The 26,323-nt window shown below is 40.2% G+C and overlaps 1 protein-coding gene across 1 annotated transcript; it reads left to right on the top strand.

The window, feature by feature from the left end:
• The first annotated feature begins 22,126 nt into the window (after nucleotides 1-22,126).
• On the top strand, nucleotides 22,127-23,158 carry LOC114504510 (melanoma-associated antigen B2-like). Its single transcript, XM_028522173.2, has one exon. The coding sequence runs from the start codon at nucleotides 22,127-22,129 to the stop codon at nucleotides 23,156-23,158; it is 1,032 nt and encodes a 343-aa protein (XP_028377974.1).
• Nucleotides 23,159-26,323: the final 3,165 nt, after the last annotated feature.

Genomic DNA, 26,323 nt, shown 5'->3' on the forward strand with positions numbered 1-26,323 from the left:
AAGAATCAAAACAAAATGCTAGAAATCAAAACCACTATAATGGAATTGAAAACTGTCTTTGATGGATTTATCTGTAGGCTATATGCAGCCAAGAAAAGAAACAGTGGGTTCGAGGATATATTAATAGAAACTTCCAGAACTGAAATACAAAGAAAGAAAAGAATGAAAAAGACTTAACAGAATGTCCAACTACTGTAGGAGAGTTACAAACGGTGTAACATACATATGATATCAACACCAGAAGGAAAGGAAAAGAGGAAACATGGGAGTTTTTAATAACAGGGAATTTCCCAAAATTAAAGACAGACACCAAACCACAGGTTCAGGAATCTCAGAGCACAATAATCTGGATTTAAAAAAAAAAAAGCTTGATATCTAGGCATATCATATTCAAACTATAGAAAATCAAAGACCAAGAGAAAAACTTGGAAGGAATCAGAGAAAAGTTGCCTTATCTACAGAGGAACAAGGATAAGAATTAAATCAGACTTCTTTTCAGAAACCTTACAAGCAACAGGAGAATAAAGTGAAATATTTGAAGTTCTGGGAGAACAAACAACTAACACAGAATTCTATAGCTAGCAAAAATCCTGCAAAATTGAAGGAAAAATAAAGACTTTTCCATATAAACAAAAGTTGAGGAAATTTGCCACTGGCTGCCCTGCCTTGAAAGAACTATTAAAAGAAGTTCTTCACAGAGAAGAAAAACTATGCAGGTCAGAAACTTAGATCTACATAAAGTAAAAAGGAGTGTCAAAGAATGAATAAACTAAAGTACAATATTATCTGTTGTTTTCCCTATTCTTAATTTATCTAACAGGTAAAAAATTGTTCCAAATACTAATAATAACAATGTATTCAGTGACTGCAGCTTATGTATATGTGAAATGAAAGACAGCTATGTAATAACAGATAAAAGGAGAAATTGGGAATACTCTGTTATAAGGTACATGTACTACCTGTGAAACAGTACAGCATTATTTGAAAGTAGACTTGGATTAGTTGTAAATGTATATTCCTAATCTTACATCAACCCCTAAATTTTTAAAAGATTTTATTTATTTAGTTTTAGACATAGGGGAAGGGTGGGAGAAAGAGAGAGAGAAAAACATCAATGTGTGATTGCCTCTTGCACACCCCCTACTTGGGACCTGGCCTATAACCCAGGCATGTGCCCTGACTGGGAACTGAAGTAGCAATCTTTTGGTTCACAGGCCGGCACTCAATCCACAGAGCCATATCAGCCAAGGATGAATATTTTAAAAGTATAATTGATATGCTAAGACAGGAGAGAAAATGTAACTATGTAAAATGCTCAATTAAAACACTAGAAGGCAGGAAAAGAATGGTATACAAAAAAGAAAGAAACACACTAATTGAAAGACAAACTGTAAGAGGATGTTAAAAACAAAAACAAGACAATAATGCTCTCCAGTGTGAAAGCACTATGCTAAGTGAAGTAAGCCAGTAGTGAAAGACAAATACCATGTGATCTCACCTTTAAGTGGAACCTAATCAACAAAACAAACAAGCAAGCAAAATATAACCAGAGACATTAAAATAAAGAACAAACTGACAGTAACCACAGGGGAGGGGGGAAGGGGATAATGGGAGGAAAAGGGGGAAAGATTTTCAGGAACAGCTATAAAGGACAAATGGACAAAACCAAGGTGGCTGTGGAATCAGGGAATGGAGGAGGGGATGGCTGGGGTGGGGGGGAGTGGGGGAGAAGGCAGACAACTGCACTTGAACAACAATTAAATAAAAAAATAAAAGGCTAAAATATTCTTTAAAAAACAAGATCAAACTAGATGCTGCCTCCAAAAAACCCACTTTAAATGTAAAGATAGATGAATTTAATATAAAGGGACAGATATAGATATAATAAGTAGACATTCATCGAAAGAAAGCTGGAGAGCTATATTAATTTTGGATTAAGCAGCCTTGATAGGAAGGGAAATTATCACTAATAAAGAAGGGAATTACATAATGATAAAAGGGGTTGATTTTCCAATAAAACATAATCCTTCATGTGTATTGTACCTAACAGCAGAGCATCAAAATACAGCAGGCAAAAACTGATAGAATGCAAGGAGAAATAGAAAAATCCACTATAACTGGAGACTTCAATACCCTTCTATTAGTTATTAGCATATCTAGCAATAAAAAAATCAGTAAGGACACAGTTGAACTGAAAAGCACTATTGATCATTTGGATCTAATTCACTTGATCCAACAACAGTACAATACACATTCTTCTCAAGCTTACATGGAACATTCACCAAGACAGACCACATTGTGGGCCACAAAATAAACCTTAACAATTTTAAGAGAATAGCCATCAAAAATTGTGCTCTCAGACCAGAGTAGAATTAAAATAGAAACCAATAATAGAAAGATAGCTGGAATATCTCAATATATTTGGAGACTAAACAACACAATTCTAAATAACAGATAGATCAAAGAATAAATCTCAAGAGAAATTGAAAAATATTTTAACTAAATGAAAATGCAAATAAACCTTATCAAAATTAGAGGAATATAGCAAAAGCAGTGCTTAGAGAAAAATTGTATAGCACTGAATGCATATATTAGAACAAGAATGGTCTAAAGCATTATGTATCAAAACCAAATGTGATTTATTCCAGGTATGCAAGGGTAGTTCAATATTTGAAAATCAGCTCTGGCTGGTGTAGCTCAGTGGATTGAGTGCAGGCTGTGAACCAAAGTGTCACAGGTTCGATTCCCAGTCAGGGTACATGCCTGGGTTGCAGGCCATGACCCCCAGCAACCGTACATTGATGTTTTTCTCTCTTTCTCTTTCTCCCTCCCTTCCCTCTCTAAAAATAAATAAATAAAATCTTTTGAAAATTTGAAAATCAATTAATGTAATCCATTATATCAATAAGCCAAAAATTATATCATCATATGGATATATGCAGAAAAAGCATTTGACAAGATGTAACATTCATTCATGTTAATATGCTGATAGAGGGGAACTTTCTTCAACTTGATAAAGAACATCTACAGGAAAAACTACAACTATAATTATCCTTTTTAAAATTCATTTTTAATTGCAGTTGACATACAATATCATATTAGTGTCAAGTGTTCAGCATAGTGAGTACTAACATTATTCTTAATGGTGAGAAACTAGATGCTTTCTCCCTAAGATGAGGAACAGGGCAAGGAGGTCCCCTCTCATTACTACTTATCATAATCTACCAGAATTCCTACCTAATACAATAAAACAAAACAAGAAAAGGAAATAAATGCACCCAGATTGGGAAAGAAGGGAATAAAACTGTCTTTGCAAGGTGACATGGCTGTCTATATACAGAGAGAAGGAGGGAGAGAAGAAAAAGGATTTGTGTAGCTCATCATTGTCCAGTAGAATTTTCTACATAGATGGAAATGTTATTCTCTATCTGTGCTGTCCAATATGGGAGCCACATATGACTATTGAACACTTGAAATGTGACTAGTACAGCTAAAGCATTAGATTTTAATTTTTATTTAATTTTAATTCATTTAAATTTAAATAGCCACATGTGACTAATGATTACTGTATTGAATGGCATAGGTATATATAATTTTCTCACTTGACAAATTTCAATGTTTTAGAAAATCTATGGAGTAAGTCATTATTAAAAATCTACTATATTTAAAATACTAACTTTGAATATTCTGGGTAACAAAGAAGTAAAATCTTCACTCCTCCTCTTGGAAATTCATTTGAGGGGAAAGAAAATTGAGTACTGAGCAATTAAGTAACAACTGCAGTGTAACCTATATACAAAACCTATAGATACCACTTTCAACTGTAAGGAAGGGTACTTTCAACTGAAAGTATAAGGCTATAAAGAAACTTAGATATAAGTATAGGAGTGAAAATATGTTAATAAATATATGGAGAAGTCTAAAAAGGGAATGGAAAAAGAATATTATGTGTGACCCAAAACTTGTTTGTATCCTTATCTACAAAAAAACTTTAAATATTAATAGTGCCTTAGCAAGGTTTCAAGTAATGTTTTGAGCCATTTTTATTTTATTCATCCTGACAGAAGTTGGACAGTTTGAGGCCTACATTTTAATAAATGTCCACAGCTACCTAAAAAGTGTTCATTACTGAAGGAAAACTCTGCAGTTGAAAATGATCACCAAAATTTTTCTAATAAGTTCCAGAATATCTACAGACTTCCAATTACTATGTTTGAATTTAAATGGAAAACACTTTTTTACCTTCTTAATTTCCAGTTGTTTAATACTTCTTAATAAAATGCTAACAAGAAAGTATGATAACAGAGTGGCTTCAAATTTTACTTCTTAGAATAGCTTGAGACCTCTTTTTTTAAAATCTAGATTCCAAGACTCTCTTGATTCGGAGTTGAAGCAGGCTTGGAAATCAGTGGTCCCAATATACTCCCCAAGTGATTTTGATTACCAAGGGGGAAGGGAACTCATTGCTCTTTAAAATTTTATTTTCCAATTACAGTTTACATTCAATATTATTTTGTATTAGTTTCACATGTACAGCATAGTGGTTACATAACATATACATTACAAAGTGTTCCCCGATATTTCCAGTACCCTCCTGACACCATATAGTTATTACAATATTATTGACCATATTCCCTGTTCTGTACTTTACATCCCTATGACTATTTTGTGACTACAAATATGTACTTCTCAATCCCTTCACTTTTTTCACCCAGTCCCTGCAAACTCTCCTCTCCAGTGGCAACCGTAAGTCTGTTGTTCTCTGTACCTATGAATCTGCTTCTATTTCATCTGGAACCTACTGCTTTTTAAGAACTCACAAGTTCTGTTATCCATTGCTTTCCCCCAGCTAATGCTCAGACACTAGAAAGAAGCTACCACTCCCCCAATGCCCTGTCATCTTGTCCATTTTCAATGTTCCCATTTTCCATCCCGTTCCCTCCAACACACAGAACTCCACTTTTCCCCTACATCATTTGTGGGACTCTCTGCAGCATGACTGTGTACTCCAGGCATGTGAATGGACTCTGAATTTAACAAAGATCTCCTTTAATTTAAACAGAGCTTTAATTAAAACAGAAGTCCTTTGATTTCAACAATACCTACTTATTAAGTTATGTTTTAATATCTCTTGTACCATTTGTTGATTGATGCTGTTCTGGATTTTGAATACTTGCTGTTTTTTGTCATTACAGATTGTTTTCATTACTCTTAGTGTTGACTCCATTTTGCTCTCCAAATACCCTGCCTATGTCTTCATCTTTGATCCAAAACTAAAAGCCAGGGACATCCTAGTTCTACCAATTTGGACTTGTATAGACATTTCATATAATCTAGAACTCAAGACCCCGTCTCTCTAGATAACAGACACTTGATCTGGACCTCCAGCTTTCAGTCATAAATGTCACATCAAATCCAAGTAATTAAATAAATATCTAACAAATGTAGGCCACTTTGTCATTCTGTATTTAGTGGATGTTAATGTCTGGAAAAAAATTATATTCTATATTACGTGTTCTCTGGCAATCACTGACAAAGCCTGAAGTTCAAATCCTGATGATGGATTTTTGTTTCCTTTTATTCTTGCTCTCCTAATATCCTATGCAATTTTAAATCCACTTTCTCCCTAGGGTTCTGTTTTAAGAGAGGATTATGGTCCACATCCTAAGCAAAGCCCTTCAGTAATCAAAGCAGTATATAGTCATTAGATGAAGAAAAGTAGGGAGGGATAATTTAAAGAGCCAGGGACGTGAGAGAGGCAACCTATTGATGTACATCTCGCATATTTCACTCCCTCTCTTTCTTTCTTACTCCCTTTCCCTCTCTATAAAAGTAAATAAATAAAATCTAAAACCATATTCATATCCAATTATCATAGAGGGAAATATCACAACACTAAAATCCCATTGAAGAGGCATTGCTAAAATACGAGGCAGTGTCACAGATTTCAGAATTGATTATATTTAATATATTTGTTAATTATCTAGCCGTCACATGACTAAAACAGTATATTATTGACATTCATGAGTTTGGTCCTACTGGGAGATAAAGACATTGATATTAAAATTGTAAGGAGATGCAATAAATATAGCTCTAAATGTATTACTCATGTGCTGTTTTTTTAATGTCAGCTATCTTGTGCCACCACCAGTTTCTCTTTTATTTGAAAATGCTTTGAAATATAACATTTAAGAAAGTAACTTGATGAAATCAACACATTTCTAATTGTCTGTATACCTTATGTCCAAATCACAAGATATAGATATGCTGGGTTTCTATTACAGCTTTGCCTAGCAAGTCGTTTTAGTTTTAAAATTTATTTGAATTATAAAGAGGAAAATGGATGCATTTTCAGCTGTACCACTCTGGACTTCTAGAGGCATCTGAGGGTCATTTTTTTTCTGAGCCCCTATCTCCATTCCCTTCCTTCATTTTTCCCAGGTAGATCTACTTTGTATATATGTCCTATGCAGGAACATGGCTTGCTCCCGTTCCTGAATGAATCATTACTAAGAATAGCAGAAAGAATATCATCCTCAGTCCCAATATCCAAAGGAGCCCAGAATTAAGTCCTTTAAAAACTGTGGTATCCTGTACTAGTTGGAGGAATTGCAGTCACTTGTGTAGCTTCCATATTACCACATTCCCTCTCCACTTTCACTATGTAAAGTCAGTTAGTAAGACAGAATTTCTCCCCTGTGATTTCCAAACATTCTCATTCTCTACTGAGAAAGAACTCCTGCCCTGTACTCACACTTTTCTGATTAGCTGAGTGGCTCTAGCCTATTCTTCCCCTTGGGGGTTGGGAGGCTGAGAAATTATGCATCTACTTTCCTTTCAGCAGCCCTAGTAAAATATCATTTTGGGGGGAAATTTTGGGTGACCTACATTTAACATGAACCTTATACTGTGTCTCTCAATGATCATGCATCTCAAGCAAGTTTTGGATGTGGCTGAGTCCTGTTTGATGCAGATACCGGCCAGCTGTATCTGCGGCTCTGTGGATGGATGAGACATAAGAGAAATTCACATGGACTACTGAGTCCTGTGGAGGAAAAGGGACGGCAAAGCTACCCTCTCAAGGGGAGGGTACCTTGGAGTGGCCTGGCCACTCTCTCAAGAGGAGAGCACCCCGATCCTTCCCTTCACAGGGTTTTATTGGGATCAATTTGCATAGGAATACAGGTAAAGCTCATTAATCATTGTCAGGCAGTAAGGATCAAATGATATATAGCATACAAAGAACTATTAGAGCTCGTTATGAGTCAGGGGCTATCACCTAAAAGGCTACAAAACTTAAGAGGCTAAACTCATTTCCTGCCCGGGCCTTTGAAGAGCATTCTCAGCAAAGCAGGTTTCACAGGATTTTACATATCCTTTCTCAGCCCTGATCACCCAGGGGAGCCCACCATTTCTAGTTCAGGGCTGCACTGCCCTTTGTCATTGTTTCAGGCTCAAGTCAGGCATGGGAAGTAAGGCAGCCAAGAGATTAGGAGACTTCTCGCAGACAGAATGAGGACTCAGGCTTTGTCAAAGCCGAGGGGCAAGGGTCCATCACCCCTTTTTGCTGTAGCCCCCCAAGTCCTTTCTTGGGAGCCTCCAACGTGATCATGCCTGTCTTGGATCATTCCCCTGCGGCGCTCCTGCCAGAGAGATAAGCTTTGTCTCCTTAGTGGCTTATGGTCCAAAGGTCACTCACTCAGCCTTAGCCATGGGGGGGTTACAGCTCCTGAAACCAGACAGGGCAGTTCCCAACACCTTTTCACTCTAAACTGAAATTTTAGAAAAGAACCTGAAGAGCTGATATTTCATGTCACTCCTTAAACAGATGTCCTTGCACTTTACAGGCACTAACGCAGACATTTTGTTTTGAAAATGTCCATAGTTTGTATTCTTGTCCTGTGCAAGGACTGTAACAGGGTGCAATGAAGAGGGGGGCCCCAAATAGGGATTTGGAATGGGGCCCAGAACTCAGGGTGTCCAGGAAATAGTAGGATGTCCTCACCCCCCCCCCACAGATGTGGGTTGGGGGAAGGGACAAATGGAGCAGGGCTATAGAGAGCTGTTTTGTACAAACTCAAAGCTGTTTTGTACAGCAACAGCTTTGCAGCTAACTTCTGGTGTGGTCATTTAACATATCTATAACTTTTATCTGGTTGCATAGATATGTTAAATAGCTGTGGCCATGCTCTGAGCCATGGGGATGGAAGTAACTTCCCTACCAAGGCGTAACTGGGAGACAGGTCCCCCAAGTTATATCACCTCTGTGGGAGCTTGGAGAAGATTGACTCCATGACATGGGGCCACACCTGCCCAGGCTCATGATGGCAGCCCAGTAAAGCTGGAAGGCTTTGAGAGTACTGGCAGGTGTAACTGATTGTAGGAGGAGTCGGAAATGGGGCTGTAAAGGAAGAATGGTGCAGGGATTTAAACCCAGACATGGCAGCCATTGAGAAGAGAGCCACGCAGCTTCTGGTGGAGGGAGAACCATGCGGCTTTGGCAGAGTGGAGACTCCCATGGCCATTGTGCAGGGAGGACCATGCAGCTGGGGTAGTGGAGAGAGAACCACTCAGCTTTAGCAGAGCGGGGACCCCCACAGCTTTCGAAGGGGGAACCACCACCCGGCTTTATCAGAGATCCCAGCGACACAGCTGAGGGTGCCGGGAACCGGGGGAGGCCTACCAGCCAAGACGGAGTACTGGGAAGAACCAGGGGCTGCCTGAGCCGTGGACTTCTATTTCTTTCCCTGAGATACAGCACCCTAGACTGGGCAAAGGGGGGAAGGATGGACTGTGTGTTTGTGGGTGTTTTAAGGGACTTTGGGATTTTGATGAAGACATTAGGTCACTACTTTAAGTCTGTATAGCATTAAATAAATGTTTCCTTTCCTTTTCATGAATCTCTGGCATTGAGAGACGTCTTTTCTCTGGCGGCGGACATAATGAACCTGGGGGGTTCCTTTCAAGTAATAGTATATCGTTCCAGAGCCCCCCTTATTGTTCTATAACAGGACCACTGCATTTTCACCAAAAACATTCCAAAAAACATAAGTTGAGCATCTTCCAGGAACCTCATAAACACCATCCCCAAAGTGCAAAATGTTCTGTGATGAAGTTTTGAGATTCAAAGTGAAAAAAAAAAATGACATGAGGGCATACTTTCCATGGTCAAATATGTTAAGAAAACTCAGCATACTATATCATTCCTCTTGGAGTTTCTGGCATAGTGGCTCTGTGGATCTTGCAGAGAGAACAAAACCAGAAACTAAAATACATTTAACTTTAAGCCAATTCTAAAATAATTAAAATTTTTAGTAGCACCTAGTATTATCTCACAGGCCCTATTTTTGGAAATGCTGATGTAAACACCATTACAGTACTGATTGGGAGGTACCTCCAATTCCCTGTAATAAAATGTCTCAGCAAGATATACAAGCATAGTCTGCTATTTCACCATTCTTTGCTGTAACTCCCTCCCCAACTCTTACAGATGCTCAAACTTCCTTTTCTCTGAGCACCATGTTTCATACCTCCTGTATGAACTAAGAATATTATAAATCCAGAAGACACAGCCTCAGAGCCCTGTTCCACCCTGTGGTGGGACCTAGGATGCCCAGGCAAAATTTCAAGCTGATGTCTCTCACTTCCTCCTCAGGCAGGTTTTCCAGGCCTCCTGCATATATAACAGTACATCCTGTATTTCTTTGTCCTGTGCAATTTTCTATTCAGAGGACTCAAAGAAGTGAGGTCCTTGGTCTGAAGATGGTAACCCCATTTCAGCAGAGAAATGAACTTCATACTCTGCCGGAGTCAATGTAGGGAATCATAATGAGGGGTGAGGAGACCCCCCACCCCAGAAAAGATGGTGCCCCCAAGACCTGAGGTCCTTCTGTCACACAGAGGTGACCATATGAGATGCCCCTTTACTTGCTCATAGCAGTCACAGAGAGGTGAAGGCCTTGGTCTAAAAGGATATAGCCTCAGATCAGCAAAGTGAGTGCCTTAGTAGTTGCCAGGAGTCAAGGTGAAGACTTTGAGTGAGAACTGAGGGGACCACCCACCTTAGTACACAGGGGACCCTACAAAGCCCAATTCTGTCTGCCCTACTATGAGACCTGGAAAGTCTCCAACTGGGTTGGCTGGCTTTACTGTAAAATGTCTCCTCAGTTACTCCTTCAAGTATTTATGGGACCAGCAAGACAAGAGATCTGTGAGGACCGGGACCACTGGTCTTAGGAAAAGTCTCTTGGAGTTAGCCTTTGTCAGAGACAAAAAGTAGAGCTTAACAGATCAGGCAACTCAGATCCTCTTGTTCTTTAGCCTGTGGTGCCCTATCACCATGCCTCCTATCCACACTCCTGCCTATTGATATCAACAAGAGTCATCATGCATCAGTGTCAGAAGCATGAGTGCTGCACACATAAGAAACACTTTCAGGCCCACAGGGAGGCCCAAAGCCTGGAATGTCCACAGACACCTCATCAAACATATCAAATGATGACTCCACTGGTCAAGAATGGAAGAAACACCCTCTGGACTAGAAAGTAGCTGTGTAGGTGAATTCTCTTGTGCTCAGTTATCAAATGAAAGAGTACATCACACAGTCATACCTGATGGAGAATTTCATAAAAGAGGATAAGAAACACTTCCTGAGATGCTCAGGAGAGCCTCTGGGGACATGGAGCTGGTCTTTGAGTTGACATGAAGGAAGTGGACCATTTCTATACCCTTGTCAGAAAATTGGACCTCACTTAAGAGACTGAGTTATGAAAAAGGCATGCAAAAGACTACTCTCTTGATGAAAGTCCTGGACCTGATATTCACCAAGGGCAACTGTGTCACTGAGGAAATAGTCTGGGAAGAGCTGAATATAATCGGTATCAATTCTGGGAAGAAGTACTTCATCCTTGTGGATCCAATGGAGCTCATTGTCAGCAATTTGGTGCAGCTAAAAAACCAGAAGTACTAACAGTGATCTTCCATGCTACAAGTTCCTGTAGGTTCCCAGAGCCAACATTGAAACCATCAAGATTAAATCCTTGGAGTTTTTGCACAAGGTCAATGGTACATCACCAATGTCTTCCTATGCCATTACAAAGAGGCTTTGAGAGATGAAACAGAGGCCGAGCCAGAGATGCAGCCAGGGCTACCACTACTTCCAAGGCCATTGTGCAGCCAAGTTTATGTCCAGTAGTTCCAACCACCCCTAGTGAGGCCTGAGGCAACTTCTTCCTTTTGTGTTCGAAGTGGGTAATCAGTGTTCCAAGTAGTAGAGGGTCAGGGCAGGAATAAAGAGCAGAGAGAGTATGTCTCTTTTGTCTTCCGAATCTATATGGGTAAAATGTAGATTTATTTATTTATTTATTGGTATTTATCAAATGTTCTTCATTTTAATGGAAGATTTATTTATTTTAAGACTAAGTTTTGAATGACATGGGTCTTTTATTTGTCAGGTTTAAGAATATGAGTTTTGGTATAGTAAAACAAGTAGAAAATCATTGAATTATTTTTTTCAATGATCCACATAAAATAACATAGCATTGGAATACGCATTTTCTTGGAAATGTGAAAGAAGTCTGCATTAAAACAGGATCATACAAAAAAGAAAAGGATTAAGAGGTGGTCAGTTCTTGGTTTACTTTATATCTTTTTTTAGTCTTTATTTTTGTAAAATTAAAAGATATGTACCTGGATTTGCTTGGCTGATTCAAGACTATAAAATAGGACTTCCAGCAGGATGGAGGCATAGGTAGACACACTGTGCCTCCTCCCACAACCAAAATAAGGACAACAACAATTTAAAAACAAACAAACAAAAAAACAACCAGAACTAACAGAAAATTGAACTGTATGGAAGTCCGACAACCAAGGAGCTAAAGTAGACACATTCATCTAGACCGGTAGGAGGGGCAGAGTCAGGGAGCCACAACAGAGAGGGCTCGCAGCAAGGTGGCTGGTGGACCCCGGGCACACAAAGCAGCAGCTGGTGGACCCAGCAAGGTGGCAGATTTTAGAGTGGCACAGTGTGTCTGGTCCCACGTGTGCATATAAACCAGGGGAAACTGGGGAGAGAGAAAGACCATGCAACCCAGGGTCCCAGTGCAGGGAAATAAAGCCTCAAAACACTGATTGAAAACACCTGTGGGGGTTGAGGTACTGGGAGAGACTCCCAGCCCCATGGGAGAATTTGCTGGAGAGACCCACAGGGTCCCAAAACATACACAAACCCACCCACCCAGGAATCAGCACCAGAAGGGCCTAATTTGCTTGTGGGAAGTGGGGGTAGTGACTGAAATCTGGCAGAGAGTGGAGCAAGCACTGTTGTTTCCTCTTGGAACCCTGCCCCATATACAGCATCACAACCCAGTGACTGGGTTGTCCCGCCCTGATGAATACCTAAGGCTCTGCCCCTCACTACATAACAGGTGAGACAAGACAAAAAAAAATGGCCCAAACCAGAGAACAGATCAAAGCTCCAGAAAAAATACAACTAAGTGATGAAGAGATAGCCAACCTATCAGATGCACAGTTCAAAACACTGGTAATCAGTTTGCTTACAGAATTGGTTGAATATGGTCACAAAAAAAATGAAGGCTATGCTAAGTGAAATACAGGAAAATGCATAGGGAGCCAATAGCAATGGGAAGGAAACTGGGACTCCAATCAACGGTGTGGGCCAGAAGGAAGAATGAAACATTCAACCAGAAAAGAATGAAGAAACAAGAATTCAAGAAAAAAAAATGAGGAGAGGCTTAGGAACCTCCAGGACATCTTGAAACGTTCCAACATCTGAATTATAGGGGTACCAGAAGGAGAAGAGGAAAAGCAAAAAATTGAAAACTTATTTGAACAAATAATGGAGAACTTCTCCAATCTGGCTAAGGAAATAGACTTCCAGGAAGTACACGAAGCTCAGAGAGTCCCAAAGAAGTTGGATCCAAGGAGGAACACACCAAGACACATCACAATTACATTACCCAAGATTAAAATGAAGGAGAGAATCCTAGAAGCAGCAAGAGACAAGGAGGCAGTTACTACCTCCTTGGGAACTCCCTCCTTAAGGGAGTTCCCATCAGACTGTCAGCTGGTTTCTCAAAAGAAACCTTGCAGGCAAGAAGGGGCTAGAAAGAAGTATTCCAAGTCATGAAAGGCAAGGACCTACATCCAAGATTGCTCTATCCAGCAAAGCTTTCATTTAGAATGGAAGGGCAGATTGAGTGCTTCTCAGATAAGGTCAAGTTCAAGAAGTTCAGCATCAAGAAGCCCTTATTATTTGAAATGTTAAAGGGACTTATCTAAGAAAAAGGAGATAAAAAAACATGTACAGTAAAATGACAGCAAACTCACAATAATTAACAACCACACCTAAAACAAAAACAAAAGTAAACTAAGCAAACAACTAGAACAGGAATGGAACCACAAAAATGGAGAACACATGGAGAGTTATCAACAGGGGAGTAGGAGGGGGAGAAAGGGGGAAAAGGTACAGAGAATAAGTAGCATAGATGGTAGGTAGAAAATAGACAAGAGGAGAGTAAGAATAGTATGGGAAATGTAGAAGCCAAGAACTTATGACTCATGGACATGAACTAAAGTGGGGGAATGTGGGTGGGAGGGGGTGTGCAGGGTGGAAGGGAGTGAAGGGGGGGAATGGGACAACTGTAATAGCATAATCAATTAAATATATTTTAAAAATAAAAAATAAATACCTGGCTGGTGTAGCTCAGTGGATTGAGTGCGGGCTGCGAACCAAAGTATCGCAGGTTCGATTCCCAGTCAGGGCACATGCCTGGGTTGCAGGCCACGGCCCCCAGCAACCACACATTGATGTTTGTCTCTCTCTCTCTTTCTCCCTCCCTTCCCTCTCTAAAAATAAATAAATAAAATCTTTAAGTAAATAAATAGTAAAAAATAGAATAATATAAAAGTAAAATATACAATAAATTAATTGTAATAATTTAGACTACTTATTCATGGTTCTTTAAATCTCTCAAATATTGATGAAACATCTGCTCCCATGATAATATTGGGGATGGAAGTTTTTAAAAAAAGACTGAGCCACTGCCCATAGAATTTTAGTGGTTAGGGGCAGCTATCATGTAAAAAGAAGGTAAGGTTCTCTCTCTGACATAAAAGCTAGGCAAAAAAGGAGGATGAGGAAAAAGAGAGGTTCCTAATTACAGCATCAAGTGTAAATGCCCTAAAGCAAGGCAGCATTGAGCCTTGCAAAACTGCAAGTCCCTCAGTGACAGGGAATCCTAAGTTAGCTGCATGATGGGCGAGATGAATTTGTGATACTGGTGAGCAGGGGCCAGACTCTCAGATGGAGAAACTCATGATTGAGAATTAATCCTGAAATGCAAAACTGCCCTTAACAGTTACTTTGGGTTTCTGAGTAAGCCAGAGAGAATTCCACCTAGGTCAGGGATAGAATGGGTCCTATGCTTTTGTCCCAGTGCAAATGAATACAATGTGAAAATTGGATGTTTTAGTCACATTATCTCAGGGAGTTTCTCAGAAGTAAGGGTGAGTTTCCTCTGAGGTGAGAAGGTAAGAAGCCACTGGGCACTCTTTGCACTGATCATGGAGTGTCCCATCCTGCTCCATCAAAATGACATTCAAATTAAGTTATCATGTACATGAACAAGTCCTAAGGTTTGGTGTCAGTTAAATTAATGAAAACAAGAGTGGTTTATATGAAAGGGCTTCTAGGAGGGAGGAAAGTTTGTGTCAATCCCTGACACAAATTCTACTAGTTTTGTGTTGTATCTACCTGGGGAAATATACCTCATACCCATACTGAATGACTTACCATGTAATAGGGAAATACTACTGATTTTTCCTGGCTAATCATCATTTTAGCTGACTAAATTTCTTTTTTCTAGAATGCTACATACTTGCTGATTTATTCTGGATTAAACAAACAATCTCAGCAGGGTGGGTGGCATTATTAGAGTTCAAGTTAATAATAGTAATAAATGCCATGTTGAAGCTTCAGTAGAGGCCAGGTGCTATTCAAGCACTTAATACATAGTAACTACATTCCACCAGTCCAATAAGATAGAGCTTATCAAACCCACTTTACTGATACAGAGCCTAATGCTCATGAAGTTTAGAAATGTGTCCAAAGTCACACAGCTATTAAGGGACAAGGCTGAAACTAGAACTCCCAATCTGGGTAAGTTTAGAGCTCACACCAAACCCCTTTAATCTTTCTGGAGTGCCCTTGGACTAATGAAAATCATCCCAGATATGCATAGGGAGCTCCAATTCTCCCAGCTGAGGTCCACCTTGTGCCTCTTAATTCAATTTTCCTTTTCCTTCTTAAAAATGTATCTCAGGTAATAAAAATAAAAAAACCTATGGTCATACTACAGGGTTGGACTACATTCCCAGTGCAATATGAATACCAAACAAATGAGAGGTCTGATAAGAAAGCTAATACTTGTTGGCAGTATGATCATCTACATATGTAATGTCAGATAATCTCAAAAGATCAGAGTCTTATAAAATTATCCCAGACATCCCCTTTTCTGTAGAATATAAATCTATCAGTGCAGACTTTACATGAGAATCTAAGTGTGACTGATGAAGAGAAGGAAAATATCAGCATATGTTGTTTGACAGTCCTTTATTTGTCCTGGGACTCCTGACTTGTGCTTCAGCTACCCCATATCACATCACTCCTAGAACAGGGAGCAAGGTTTGCAGATGGGAAATTATTCAAGGTTTGCAGATATGCGGCATTTCCCAGGAAGCCTTTTAACTCAAAAGGCAGGAGCCAAGATTAGGGGACTGGGTAATCAAACACCTCAGATTATTAGGGGTCACACACAAACATGCTTCCACCTGCCCTCAAAATTAAAGGATCCCAGACAGAGAAGTCTCTGACCTCAGAGAAGTCAGGCTGAGCATGTCCACAATTATTTGTCAGGACTTCCCGGTACTTAAGAGCCTTGGCCTAAAAAAGGAAACCTCAGGTCAGCAGATGGATAGATATAAAGGTGATAAACCTGACTGAGGAATGATGGAGGGACCCAGACAAAACAGTAGGGTTCCATAAAGTCTGGCTCGGACTATAAACACTTGGAGGTCTCAAACAGTCCTGGCTTGATGTGACTTATCCTGACTTCCAATTTGGAGGTCGCCAAAAGGGGAGTACCTTAATTTGATGACAGCAACCTCAGGTTAGCAGAGGGTCGAGTTCCAAGAATGGTCACATGGGCTCCGAATAAGAATTAGAGAGCCCCTGTGCCAAAAAAAAAGAGTAACCGTATAAATTCCCCCAATGTTGTTGGTCCTGGGAGGCTCAGCACAGAGTTGTGATGTGGCAGAACCCCTTTAATCTCTCTGGAGTGACCTTGGACTAATGAAGATAGTCCCAGATGTGCAGAGGGAAAAAACCCAAGCCTTAACAAGAGTCATGGCAAAGACCCTAAGTGTTGTGAAGGGATCCCCACTAACGGAGGGAGTGAAACAGAGCTCAATTTGATTCTTAGCCCTGGGAAACTAGAAGAGCTGTAACTAATTACAACTGTGGACCCTCAGAAAGGAAGGCCCTCACTTTGAAGGAGGCAGCCCCACTTCTGCGGAAGGAGTTGTTTTGATGTTAACTGAAGTTATGAAGAGGCACCTGAGTGCTGAAGATAAAACTACTTCCTAAATAGAGGATCTCACAGGGAACTTGCCCTGCTGTCGGGCTTATGACGCAGAGGAAGGATGAGATGTGTGTAACTTAACCAAACACCCCCTCCAGAAACTAAGAAACATGAGGGGTTTGTTCAGAGGATGGTGGACTCAGATACTTAAATGGAGAACACCCAGTTTGCGAGAGAAACAAAATGAAGACACTAAGCGAGGACTTAGGGTCCATGAACACCTAACCAAGTGGTCCAAAAGAGTACTGCCCCTCCTGTAAGGCCTGTAAGGCCCAGGGCACACATCAGAAGCTGTCTGCCCCAAATGCCACACTGGAACTCAGGAAAGTGAGCATTTGCTTTGTGACTGAGGCCACCTGGCTCACTAGAGGGATGAGCCAAGGATCTGAAGACACAAAAGTGTGGACCCTGAGTGAGGACCTAGAGCCCACCCACTCCTAAGCAACCCAGTCCCCCAGAGCTCCGCACAGCTCTCAGTTCTCAGGCACCCTGGACAGCCCTGCAAGTTAGGACCCACCCACTTCCGCCTGGGGGCGAGGGCCTTTGTTGGCACACGTAGACGAAGGCTTTCCGGTGGTGGGTGGATTCCCTGGACGGACTTCCAGTCAAGGTGAGGACTTACAGTGGTAGCTGCCGAAACCACAGCTCTCCCAGAGCGAAGGTAAGCCTCCCCAATCCCTGTCCTTCCTTCGGGCTCTGAGAGGTCCCAGCTCTTCAGCTGAATTTGGCTTCGAATGTGTTAGAAGGCCATCCTTGCTTTACGGGAGGAGTATGATTCGGCAGGCAGACAGCATGTAGGTCTGAACTGCTTTCTTTTTCTTCTTAGTTTTATTTGTATTTATTTATGTTTATTGTTATTCACCTGCAGTTGTCCCCATTTTCTCCCATTACTCTCCCCCACCCTACCCACCCCCACCTCCCACATTCAATTCTACCTGCACACCCTGTTGTCTTTGTCCATGGGTACTTCATCCATGTTCCTTGATGACCCTTCCCCTACTTTCCCCATTATGCCCCTCCCCCCTCCTCTCTGGTCACTGTCAGTTTGTTCTTTATTTCAATGTCTCTATTTTGCTCACTTGTTTGTCTAATTGATTAGGTTCCACTTATAGGTGAGATCATATGGTATTTGTCTTTCACCACCCGGCTTATTTCACTTAGCGTAATGCTCTCCAGCTCCATCCATGCTGCCTCAAAGGATAGGTGCATCTTTTTCTCTGCTATGTAGTATTCCATTGTTTAAATGTACCATAGTTTTTTGATCCACTCATTTACTGATGGGCACTTAGGTTGCTTTCATCTCTTGGCTATTGTAAGTTGTGCTGCTATGAACATTGGGGTGCATAGGCTCTTTTGGATTGGTGTTTCAGGATTCTTAGGATATAATCCCAGCAGTGGAATTGCCAGGCCAAAAAGCAGTTGCATTTTTAGTTTTCTGAGGAAACTCCATACTGTGTTCACAGTGGCTGCACCAGTCTACATTCCCACCAACAGTGCTCTAGGGTTCCCTTTTCTCCACAACCTTGTCAACACTTTTTGTTGTTTTGTGTATGATGGCCATTCTGACAGATGTGAGATGTTCATCTCAATTGTGGTTTTAATTTCCATCTCTCTGATGGCTAGTGATGCTGAACATCTTTTCACGTGTCTCTGGATCCTCTGTATGCCCTCCTTGGAGAAGTGTCTGTTCAAGTCCTCTGCCCATTTTTCAGTTGGATTGCTTGTCTTCTTAGAGTGGAGTTGTGTGACTTCTTTATATATTTTGGAGATCAAACCCTTGTCTGAGGTATCATTTGCAAATATATGTTCCTATACAGTTGGTTCTCCTTTTGTTTTGCTGATGTTTTCTTTAGATTTGCAGAAACTTTTCATTTTGATGAAGTCCCATTTGTTTATTCTTTACTTTATGTTCCTTGCTCTAGGGGACATATTGGTGAAAATATTACTGTGTAGAATATATGAAATTTTCCTGCTTATTTTCTCCTCTAGGACTTTAGGTGTCATGACTTACATTTAAGTCTTTTATCCATCTTGAGTTTGTTTTTGTATATGGTATAAATTAGTGGTCGAGTTTCATTTTTTTCATGTAGCTGTCCAGGTCTCCCAACACCATTTGTTGAGGAGGCTATTTTTACTCCATTTTATGCTTGTGCCACATTTATTGAATATTAATTGACCATACAAACAAATAATATTTATTTCTGGGCTCTCTAATCTGTTCCATTGATCTATGTGTCTGTTCTTATGTCAGTACCAGTCAGTTTTGATTACCATGGACTTGTAATATAGTTTGATATTAGGTATTGTGATTCCTCCTACTTTGTTCTTCTTTCTTAAAATTGCTGAGGCTATTAAGGGTCATTTATGGTTCCATATAAAATTTTTAAATGTTTGTCCTATGTCTGTGAAATATGTCATCAGTATTTTTATAGGGATTGTGTTGAGTCCATAAATTGTTTTGGGTAGTATGGACATTTTGATGGTGTTAATTCTTCCAATCCATGAACATGGTATATGTTTCCATTTGTATGTGTCTTCCTTAATTTCTTTCTTCAGTGTTGTGTAGTTTTCTGAGTAAAGGCCTTTTACCTCTTTGGTCTTTTACCTCCTTGGTTAAGATTATTCCTAGATACTTTATTTTTCTTCTTGGTATAGCAAATAGGATTTTTTTCTGACTTTTGTTTATGATATTTCATTATTGGAGTACAAAAGTGCCTTCAATTTCTGAATATTGAGTTTGTATCCCAATGTTTTGCCAAATTCACTTAATAGGTCAAGTAGCTTTTTTGTGGAGTCTGTAAGGTTTTCTATGTTCACTATCATGTCATCTGCAAACAATGAGAGTTTTACTTCCACCATTCCAATTTGGATGTCTTTTATTTCTTTTTCTTGTTTGTTTTCTGTGGCTCGAACTGCCAATACTATGTTGAATAAAAGAGGTGAAAGTGGACACCCTTGTCTTGTTCCTGATCTTAATGGCAAAGCTTTTGGTTTTTGCCTGTTGAGTAAAATGTTGGCTGTAAGTCTCTCATATATGGCCTTTATTATGTTGAGGAATGCTCCCTCTACTCCCACTTCACTGAGTGTTTTTATCAGAAATGGGTCCTGCACCTTATCAAATGCTTTTTCCCTATCTATTGATATGATCATGTGATTTTTATCTTTCCTTTTATGTGATGTATTATGTTTATTGATTTTCAAATATTGGACTATCCATGCATCCCTGGGATGAGTTGTACTTGATCATGGTGTATGATCTTTTTCATGTGTTGCTGGATGTGGTGTGCCAATATTTTGTTGAGGATTTTAGCATCTGTGTTCATCACAAATATTGGCCTGTAGTTTTCTTTCTTTTTTGTGTCTTTGTCTGGTTTTGGGATTAGGATGATGCTGGACTCATAAAAAGAATTTGGGGTCTTCCCTCTTCTTGGATTTTTTGAAATAGTTTGAGAAGGATGGGGATGCACTCTTCCTTAAATGTTTTGTAAAATTCTCCTGTAAAACCGTCTGGTCCAGAGCTTTTGTGTACTGGGAGTTTTTTGATTACTGATTCAATTTCACTAGCTATTAACAGTCTGTTTATGCTTCCTGATGCTTGATTCAGTTTTGGAAAATTATATGCTTCTAGAAATTTGTTCATTTCACCCAGGTTTCAAATTTCTTGGCATATAGTTGTTCATAGTATTTTCTTATGATCCTTTGCATTTCTGTGGTATCAGTTGTAATTTCTCCTCTTTCATTTCTGATTTAATTTTTTTTTGTTCCTCTCTCTTTTTTTCTTGATGTCTCTGGTTAAAGATCAGAACTTCTTTCAAAACGAGGGCCTGAGTGCTTAAGAGTCGACGTCTATCCTGAAAAGCAGGCTGCAAAGAGCAACAATCCTGCCCTCAGCCCTAGGAGGCACCAGGCAGAGGAAACAGATAAAAAGCGAAGTAATATCCCCTCTAGCGGTAAGTAAGGGAGATGAGGGCTGCAACCACCAACTCCCAAACTCAACAAAGGTGGCCTGGGAAGAGCTGGCAGGCTGAACTGGGCCCTCATTTCCTCTGGTGGTGGTCTCAGGTTGATGAAGACCTTGGTTTAAGTGTGGAAGCCCAATTCAAAGAAGGGGAGCCAGTGCCTAAGGGGATTCAGGATTGTGACACTGAGGTGAATGGGGGACCAGCTCAGAGAGTAGGAGGCCAACTAAAATCTCAGCCCTCTTTTCAGCCCTGGGAGATTGGGCATGTCAGCATGATGAGTTGGACTCACTTCTTCCCAGGCCATCTTATAGAGGGGATAGATTAGGTCAAAGGGGCAACCTCTTGTCATGGGTGGCAGAGTTTCATGTTATGCCAAGTTTCTCCAAGAGACGACTGGGGACTATGGGAATGTGCCGCACCATACCAGTGGGGTCACAAAGAATCCTCCCTATTTTCCATGCTAGCACATCTCAAGGATAGATGTCATGCAGGAGGGCACTTCCATAGTCACTCAAGAGAAACAGGAAATTGAGGAGAGTGGTCCCAGGTTAACAGAATGAAAAATCATGACCCCAGCAGGAGTCAAATTTAGACCTTGAATTGGGATCCTGTGTGGAACCCCCTGCCATAGGACCTCAACTTGCTTGCAATAGCCCCCACCCTTGGAAGAACACATTTGGTCAGAAAAGGTCAACTTCATTTCCTTCTATTGAGTTTCAGGGAGACTGGCTCTTAACTGTAAGAAGCACTCTACCAGGACATGAAAGTGTCCATCTCAACTCTTTACTGTCATCCCCAGAAATCTCAGGGATGGTCTGTCAAGTGGAACAACACCCCTACTTCCTTATATAAGGTCTAAGAGAGGTCAGATCTGTAGTTGGAAGATCCAATTACCAGTCATCCCAAAGGGAGTAGTCCCAGGCCTTACAAGAAGGCAAGGTGAGGAGCTTGACTGACAACTGAGGATCCAAATAAAACCAGGAAACAGAGGGCCCCTCTAATTTCTCAGCACTGGGCATTCCCTGATACGTAGATGGACTGAGGCTCCTGTCCAGTTATTTTTCCTGGGACCCTGAGAGCATTACAGTGTCAGCATCAGAGTAGCAGAGGGGAATGTGCCCAGGCTCTGGGCATGGTTGATGTGGTAATATGGAAGATGAACTGAGAGTACCCCACATGCCTCAACAAAGGGGGCTACACTGACATCACCTGCTGTCACCTGAACAAAGTCAGGGCAAGGCTGATAAGATGCAGCCTGAGACTCTCTCTAAAAATTCTGTGGTTTCTCTATGGGATTTTTAGGGGACAGGTTGAGCTGGAGAACAGGAGCTTCGTGGGTTTCTAGAGTAGTGCTCCATAAAAAGCCTGCGCAGCAGCCTGTAATAAAGCCAAGGTTGAATCTACCCATTGAAGGTGCTCACATCCTGTCTTTCTCCATCCACCAGGTGCCCAAATCACCTTTTTGTTGGTCCACACTCCTGTTTGCTGTCCTGACCCACAGTCATCATGCCTCGTGGTCACAAGAGTAAGCTCCGTGCTCGTGAGAGGCGTCACCAAAACAAAGCTGAGGCCCAAAGTCTTAAAAGTGCTCAGGCCACTGCAGGAGAGGAAGAAGAGGCTGCTTGCTCCTCCTCTTCTGTTCTGGGGGATGCTCCCTCGAGCTCCACTGGTGCTGGTCCTCTCCAGGCATTTCTGAGTGCTTCAGCCATCAACAGTACTGCTGCAGGTGTTTCATGCGAAAGATCCCCTGGAAAAGCCAAGGGCCATGGTAGTAAAAGTAAAAATTTGTCTGGGGCTTCAGCTTCCACTGGGACCCCTGGCAAAGATCTTCTAAGTAAGAAGGCTACGCAGTTAGTAGAGTACCTGATGCATCAGTATAAAATAAAGGAGCCCATTAGAAAGACAGACATGCTGAAGATAGTCCACAAATGGTGCAAAAAGGACTTCCCTGAGATTCTCAGGAAGGCCTCTGATCGCATAAATCTGTTCTTTGGCCTAGAATTGAAAGAAGTCAAGCCCAATGGTAACTATTACATACTTGTAGACAGTCAAGGTGACACCAGCTATGGGAGTCTGAGCAGAGGCTGGAGATTTCCTATTAAAGGGATTCTGATGCCTCTTCTGAGTATGATATTCCTCAATGGCAACCGTGCCTCTGAGAAGGAGATCTGGGAATTCCTGAATAATTTGGGCATCTATGATGGAAAGAGTCACTTCATTTTTGGAGAGCCTAGGAAGCTTATCACCCAAGATTTGGTGCAGGAAAAATATCTTGTGTACCAGCAGGTGGTCAATAGTGATCCTCCATGCTATGAGTTCCTTTGGGGTCCAAGAGCCCACGCTGAAACCAGCAAGATGAAAGTTTTACAGTTTTTGGCCAAGCTCAATGATAATGAACCCACAGCTTTCCCAGATTTTTATGAGGAGGCTTTGAGAGATGAGGAGGAGAAAAGCCAAGCTGCACCCAGGGCTAGCAGTCCTTCCAAGACCAGTGGGAACCCCACAGTCACATCCAGCCTCTACTCTCCCCCTGAGTGACGCCAAGGTGGAGTGTTCAATTTTTGGTTGGAAAGCCCTGTTAAGCAGTTTCTTAGTACGTAAAATATTTTGTTGGCTTATCTTTCAGGGGTGTTTTTGCATTTTTAAATGGTGTTCTTTTAGGTAGACTATTTACTTTGATTCAGAATATAAGTTTATGAAGACAGGGATCACACTTTAGAGGCATTTATGAATTAGGTATAAGTGCTTTGTTTTTGAAATAAAAATTAACAATCCTTAATTACTTTTGTGATCCAGAACAAGTTAACATGGCTTTAGGATAGGAATGTTTTTTGCGATGTGAAATAAGTTTACACTAAAATTGTTGGGAACAGTAAATAGATAAATATATAGATGAATAGGTGGATAAATAAAATTGGCCACTTAAAATTTTGATTACAGTTGACATATATTATATTAGTTTCATGTGGGGAACATATTGATTAGACATTTACATAACTTACAAAGTGTTCACCGTCATAAGTTTAGTACCCATATGAATCATATGTACTTATTACAATGTTATTTACTGTATTACTTATGTTTTACCAAGCATAATCTATAACAGCCAAGACATGGATGCTATGTGTCCACCTGTCAACAAATGGATGAAGAAGATTTACATATATAAAATTGGCCACTACTTTTTTGCTTCACTACATGTGTTCTTTCATTGTATAAATTGTGAAGCTATGTACCTGGATTTGCTTTTGTTTTTCAAGACTGTTTGAAAATATAAATCAGTGAATCAGGCCTCTTGGTTCATGGTTTTTATTTCACAGAGTCATTAATGGAGAATCAGCTCTTTGAAATTCTTCACATTTGCATTAGGGATGTTTAGGCAAAGAATACCCTGTCCTTGCCCATGCAAATATAAAATGTAGATGTTATTACAGAAGAGAGCAAGATAAACTCTTCTTCATACAGAACAAGTGAAGAAACTAAAGGGTGTGGAGATAGCATGTCACCTAGCTTCCATTGCTAAGTAGAATTTAGTCCCATTGGCAGGACAATGTGTAATCTAAGGCCACACCCAGTCAGTGGTCTCACCCTGAGTGACGTCTGAGGTGGAGTCTTCACATTGTGGTTGGAAATGCCTGTTGACCAGTATTCCTGATGTGCACAGACATCTCACTATCTCCTATTTTGAGGTAATTTTCAAGTGGTGTTCTATCAACAGAGTCTATTAAAGTTCAGAATGTAAGCATATGAATGACAGGGATCACACACTTATTGTCTATATCAAGTTTAGGAGTGATCATTGTGTTCTGAAATACACATTGAAAATCCTTAAATCACTTTTGTGATCCTGAAAAAGACAGCATGGCATTCCATTAGGCCTATATTTGGTAATGTGAAAAAAAAAAGTCAAACAAAACCATCTGATGAGAACATAGAGAGGTAGAAGAATGTAAAGTTGGTCAATTACAGGTTTGCCTTAACCATTCAGTCTTTCTTTTCTTAATTTTAAAAGTTACATACCTAGATATCCTTAGATTATTGAAAAATGAATGAGTTTAGGGGAATGTGAATTGATGCAACCACTATGTAAGACATTATAGAGATGCCTCAAAAAGTTAAAAGTAAAACTACTGTATTCTGCATCCATTCAACTGTTGGGTACTTGGGTAAATGAAATCACTAACACGAAGGGATGTATGTACCCCCATAATCATTGACACAGTATTCACAGTAGTCGCAACATGGAAATGACCTCAGTAACTGTTAATGAATGAATGTTCATTAATGGAAAGGCAAGGTGATATACACACACACTCACCCACTCAGGGAAAAAAGATATATCAATCAGCCATAAAAGAGAATGAATTCCTGGTATTGGTGACAACACATGCTAGGTGAAAGAAGGTGTAATTTTCAAATGGCACTCTTTCATTAAAGCTTTTCAAAAGGCATAGACAAATACTGTGTAGTATCACTTATATTTTGAAATTTTAAAACACATACAATGATAAATCACGGATCGAAGAGATTGGTGTTTGCGGAGTTGAGGGGGGTCGAAGGTGGCCAAAAGGTACAGACTCAGTTATAAAATAGCCCCTGGGGATATAATGTAGAGAAACAGTAATACTTAACAATACTGTATTAGATGTGTAAACATAGCAAACAGACTCTATCTTTCATGGTATAAGAAAGAAAAAACCTGTTGATCAATTTTTTCCAGTGTATATGTTACAATACTTCATGAAAAGTTATTACAAATTGAATAGCTTCAACCTACACACATTTAGTATCTCACAGTTGTGTAGGTCAGAAGTTGGGCATGGAGTAGCTGGGTTCTTTGGCTTGAAAATGTCAAAACTCTGCAATCAGTGCAACAGGTAGATTTGTTCTCATGTGGTGCTCAGGAGCTCCTTCCAATACCATGCATTTTGAGGGGCAGAATTCAGTTACTAGACATTAAAGGACTAAGGTTCCCATTTGCTTGCAGGCCATTGGCCAGGGAACATTCTCAGGTCTCTCTTAGGTCTTTGTTACGCTATGCAGCTCCTTCCATCTTCAAAGCTGGCCAGGAGAACCTCCCTCTCACCCTTTAGAATTCTCTCACCAGGAAAAGCCTCATCCAATTTAAGGACTTACCTCATTAGGTGTGTGTGGCTCATGGATAGTCTCCCTACTTTAAAAATATCAGACTTGGGACCTCCATTACATCTGCTAACTCCCTCACAGCAGCAACTAGATTAGTAATTGACAAATTAACGTAACCTGTTTGTACGTCAGGAGTCAGGAATGCAAGAGGTCATCTTGGAATTCGGACTGCCTGTGTCCTTGAGGTATTTTGGTTATGTTTGTAATTAAGAGCTTTAACCTTTAAAGATACATAATAAGATAAATATTGTTACTGATGTATGCCTCAAAATAACTTGGGGGCTGAAAGTGTATATAGATGAGAAAAGATTTGCCATATGTTGATATTGCTGCAGCTGGGAAATGAATACCTAGAGCATTGGTTACATTATTCTCTTACTACTGCAAATGTATAAAGTTCATCACTCAAGTATCACAGAGCAAGTAAATTAAATAAAAACTTTCAAAAATTTTAATAAAACAAGTATAACATAATATAGAAACGTTAAAAGCTCAAAATCACTTAGTTTATTATTGTATTATTTAAGAATATTACTTCTTACATTACTTAAGATCATT

The sequence above is a fragment of the Phyllostomus discolor genome, chromosome X (assembly GCF_004126475.2).
Source record: "Phyllostomus discolor isolate MPI-MPIP mPhyDis1 chromosome X, mPhyDis1.pri.v3, whole genome shotgun sequence".
In the NCBI taxonomy this organism is placed as follows: domain Eukaryota; kingdom Metazoa; phylum Chordata; class Mammalia; order Chiroptera; family Phyllostomidae; genus Phyllostomus; species Phyllostomus discolor.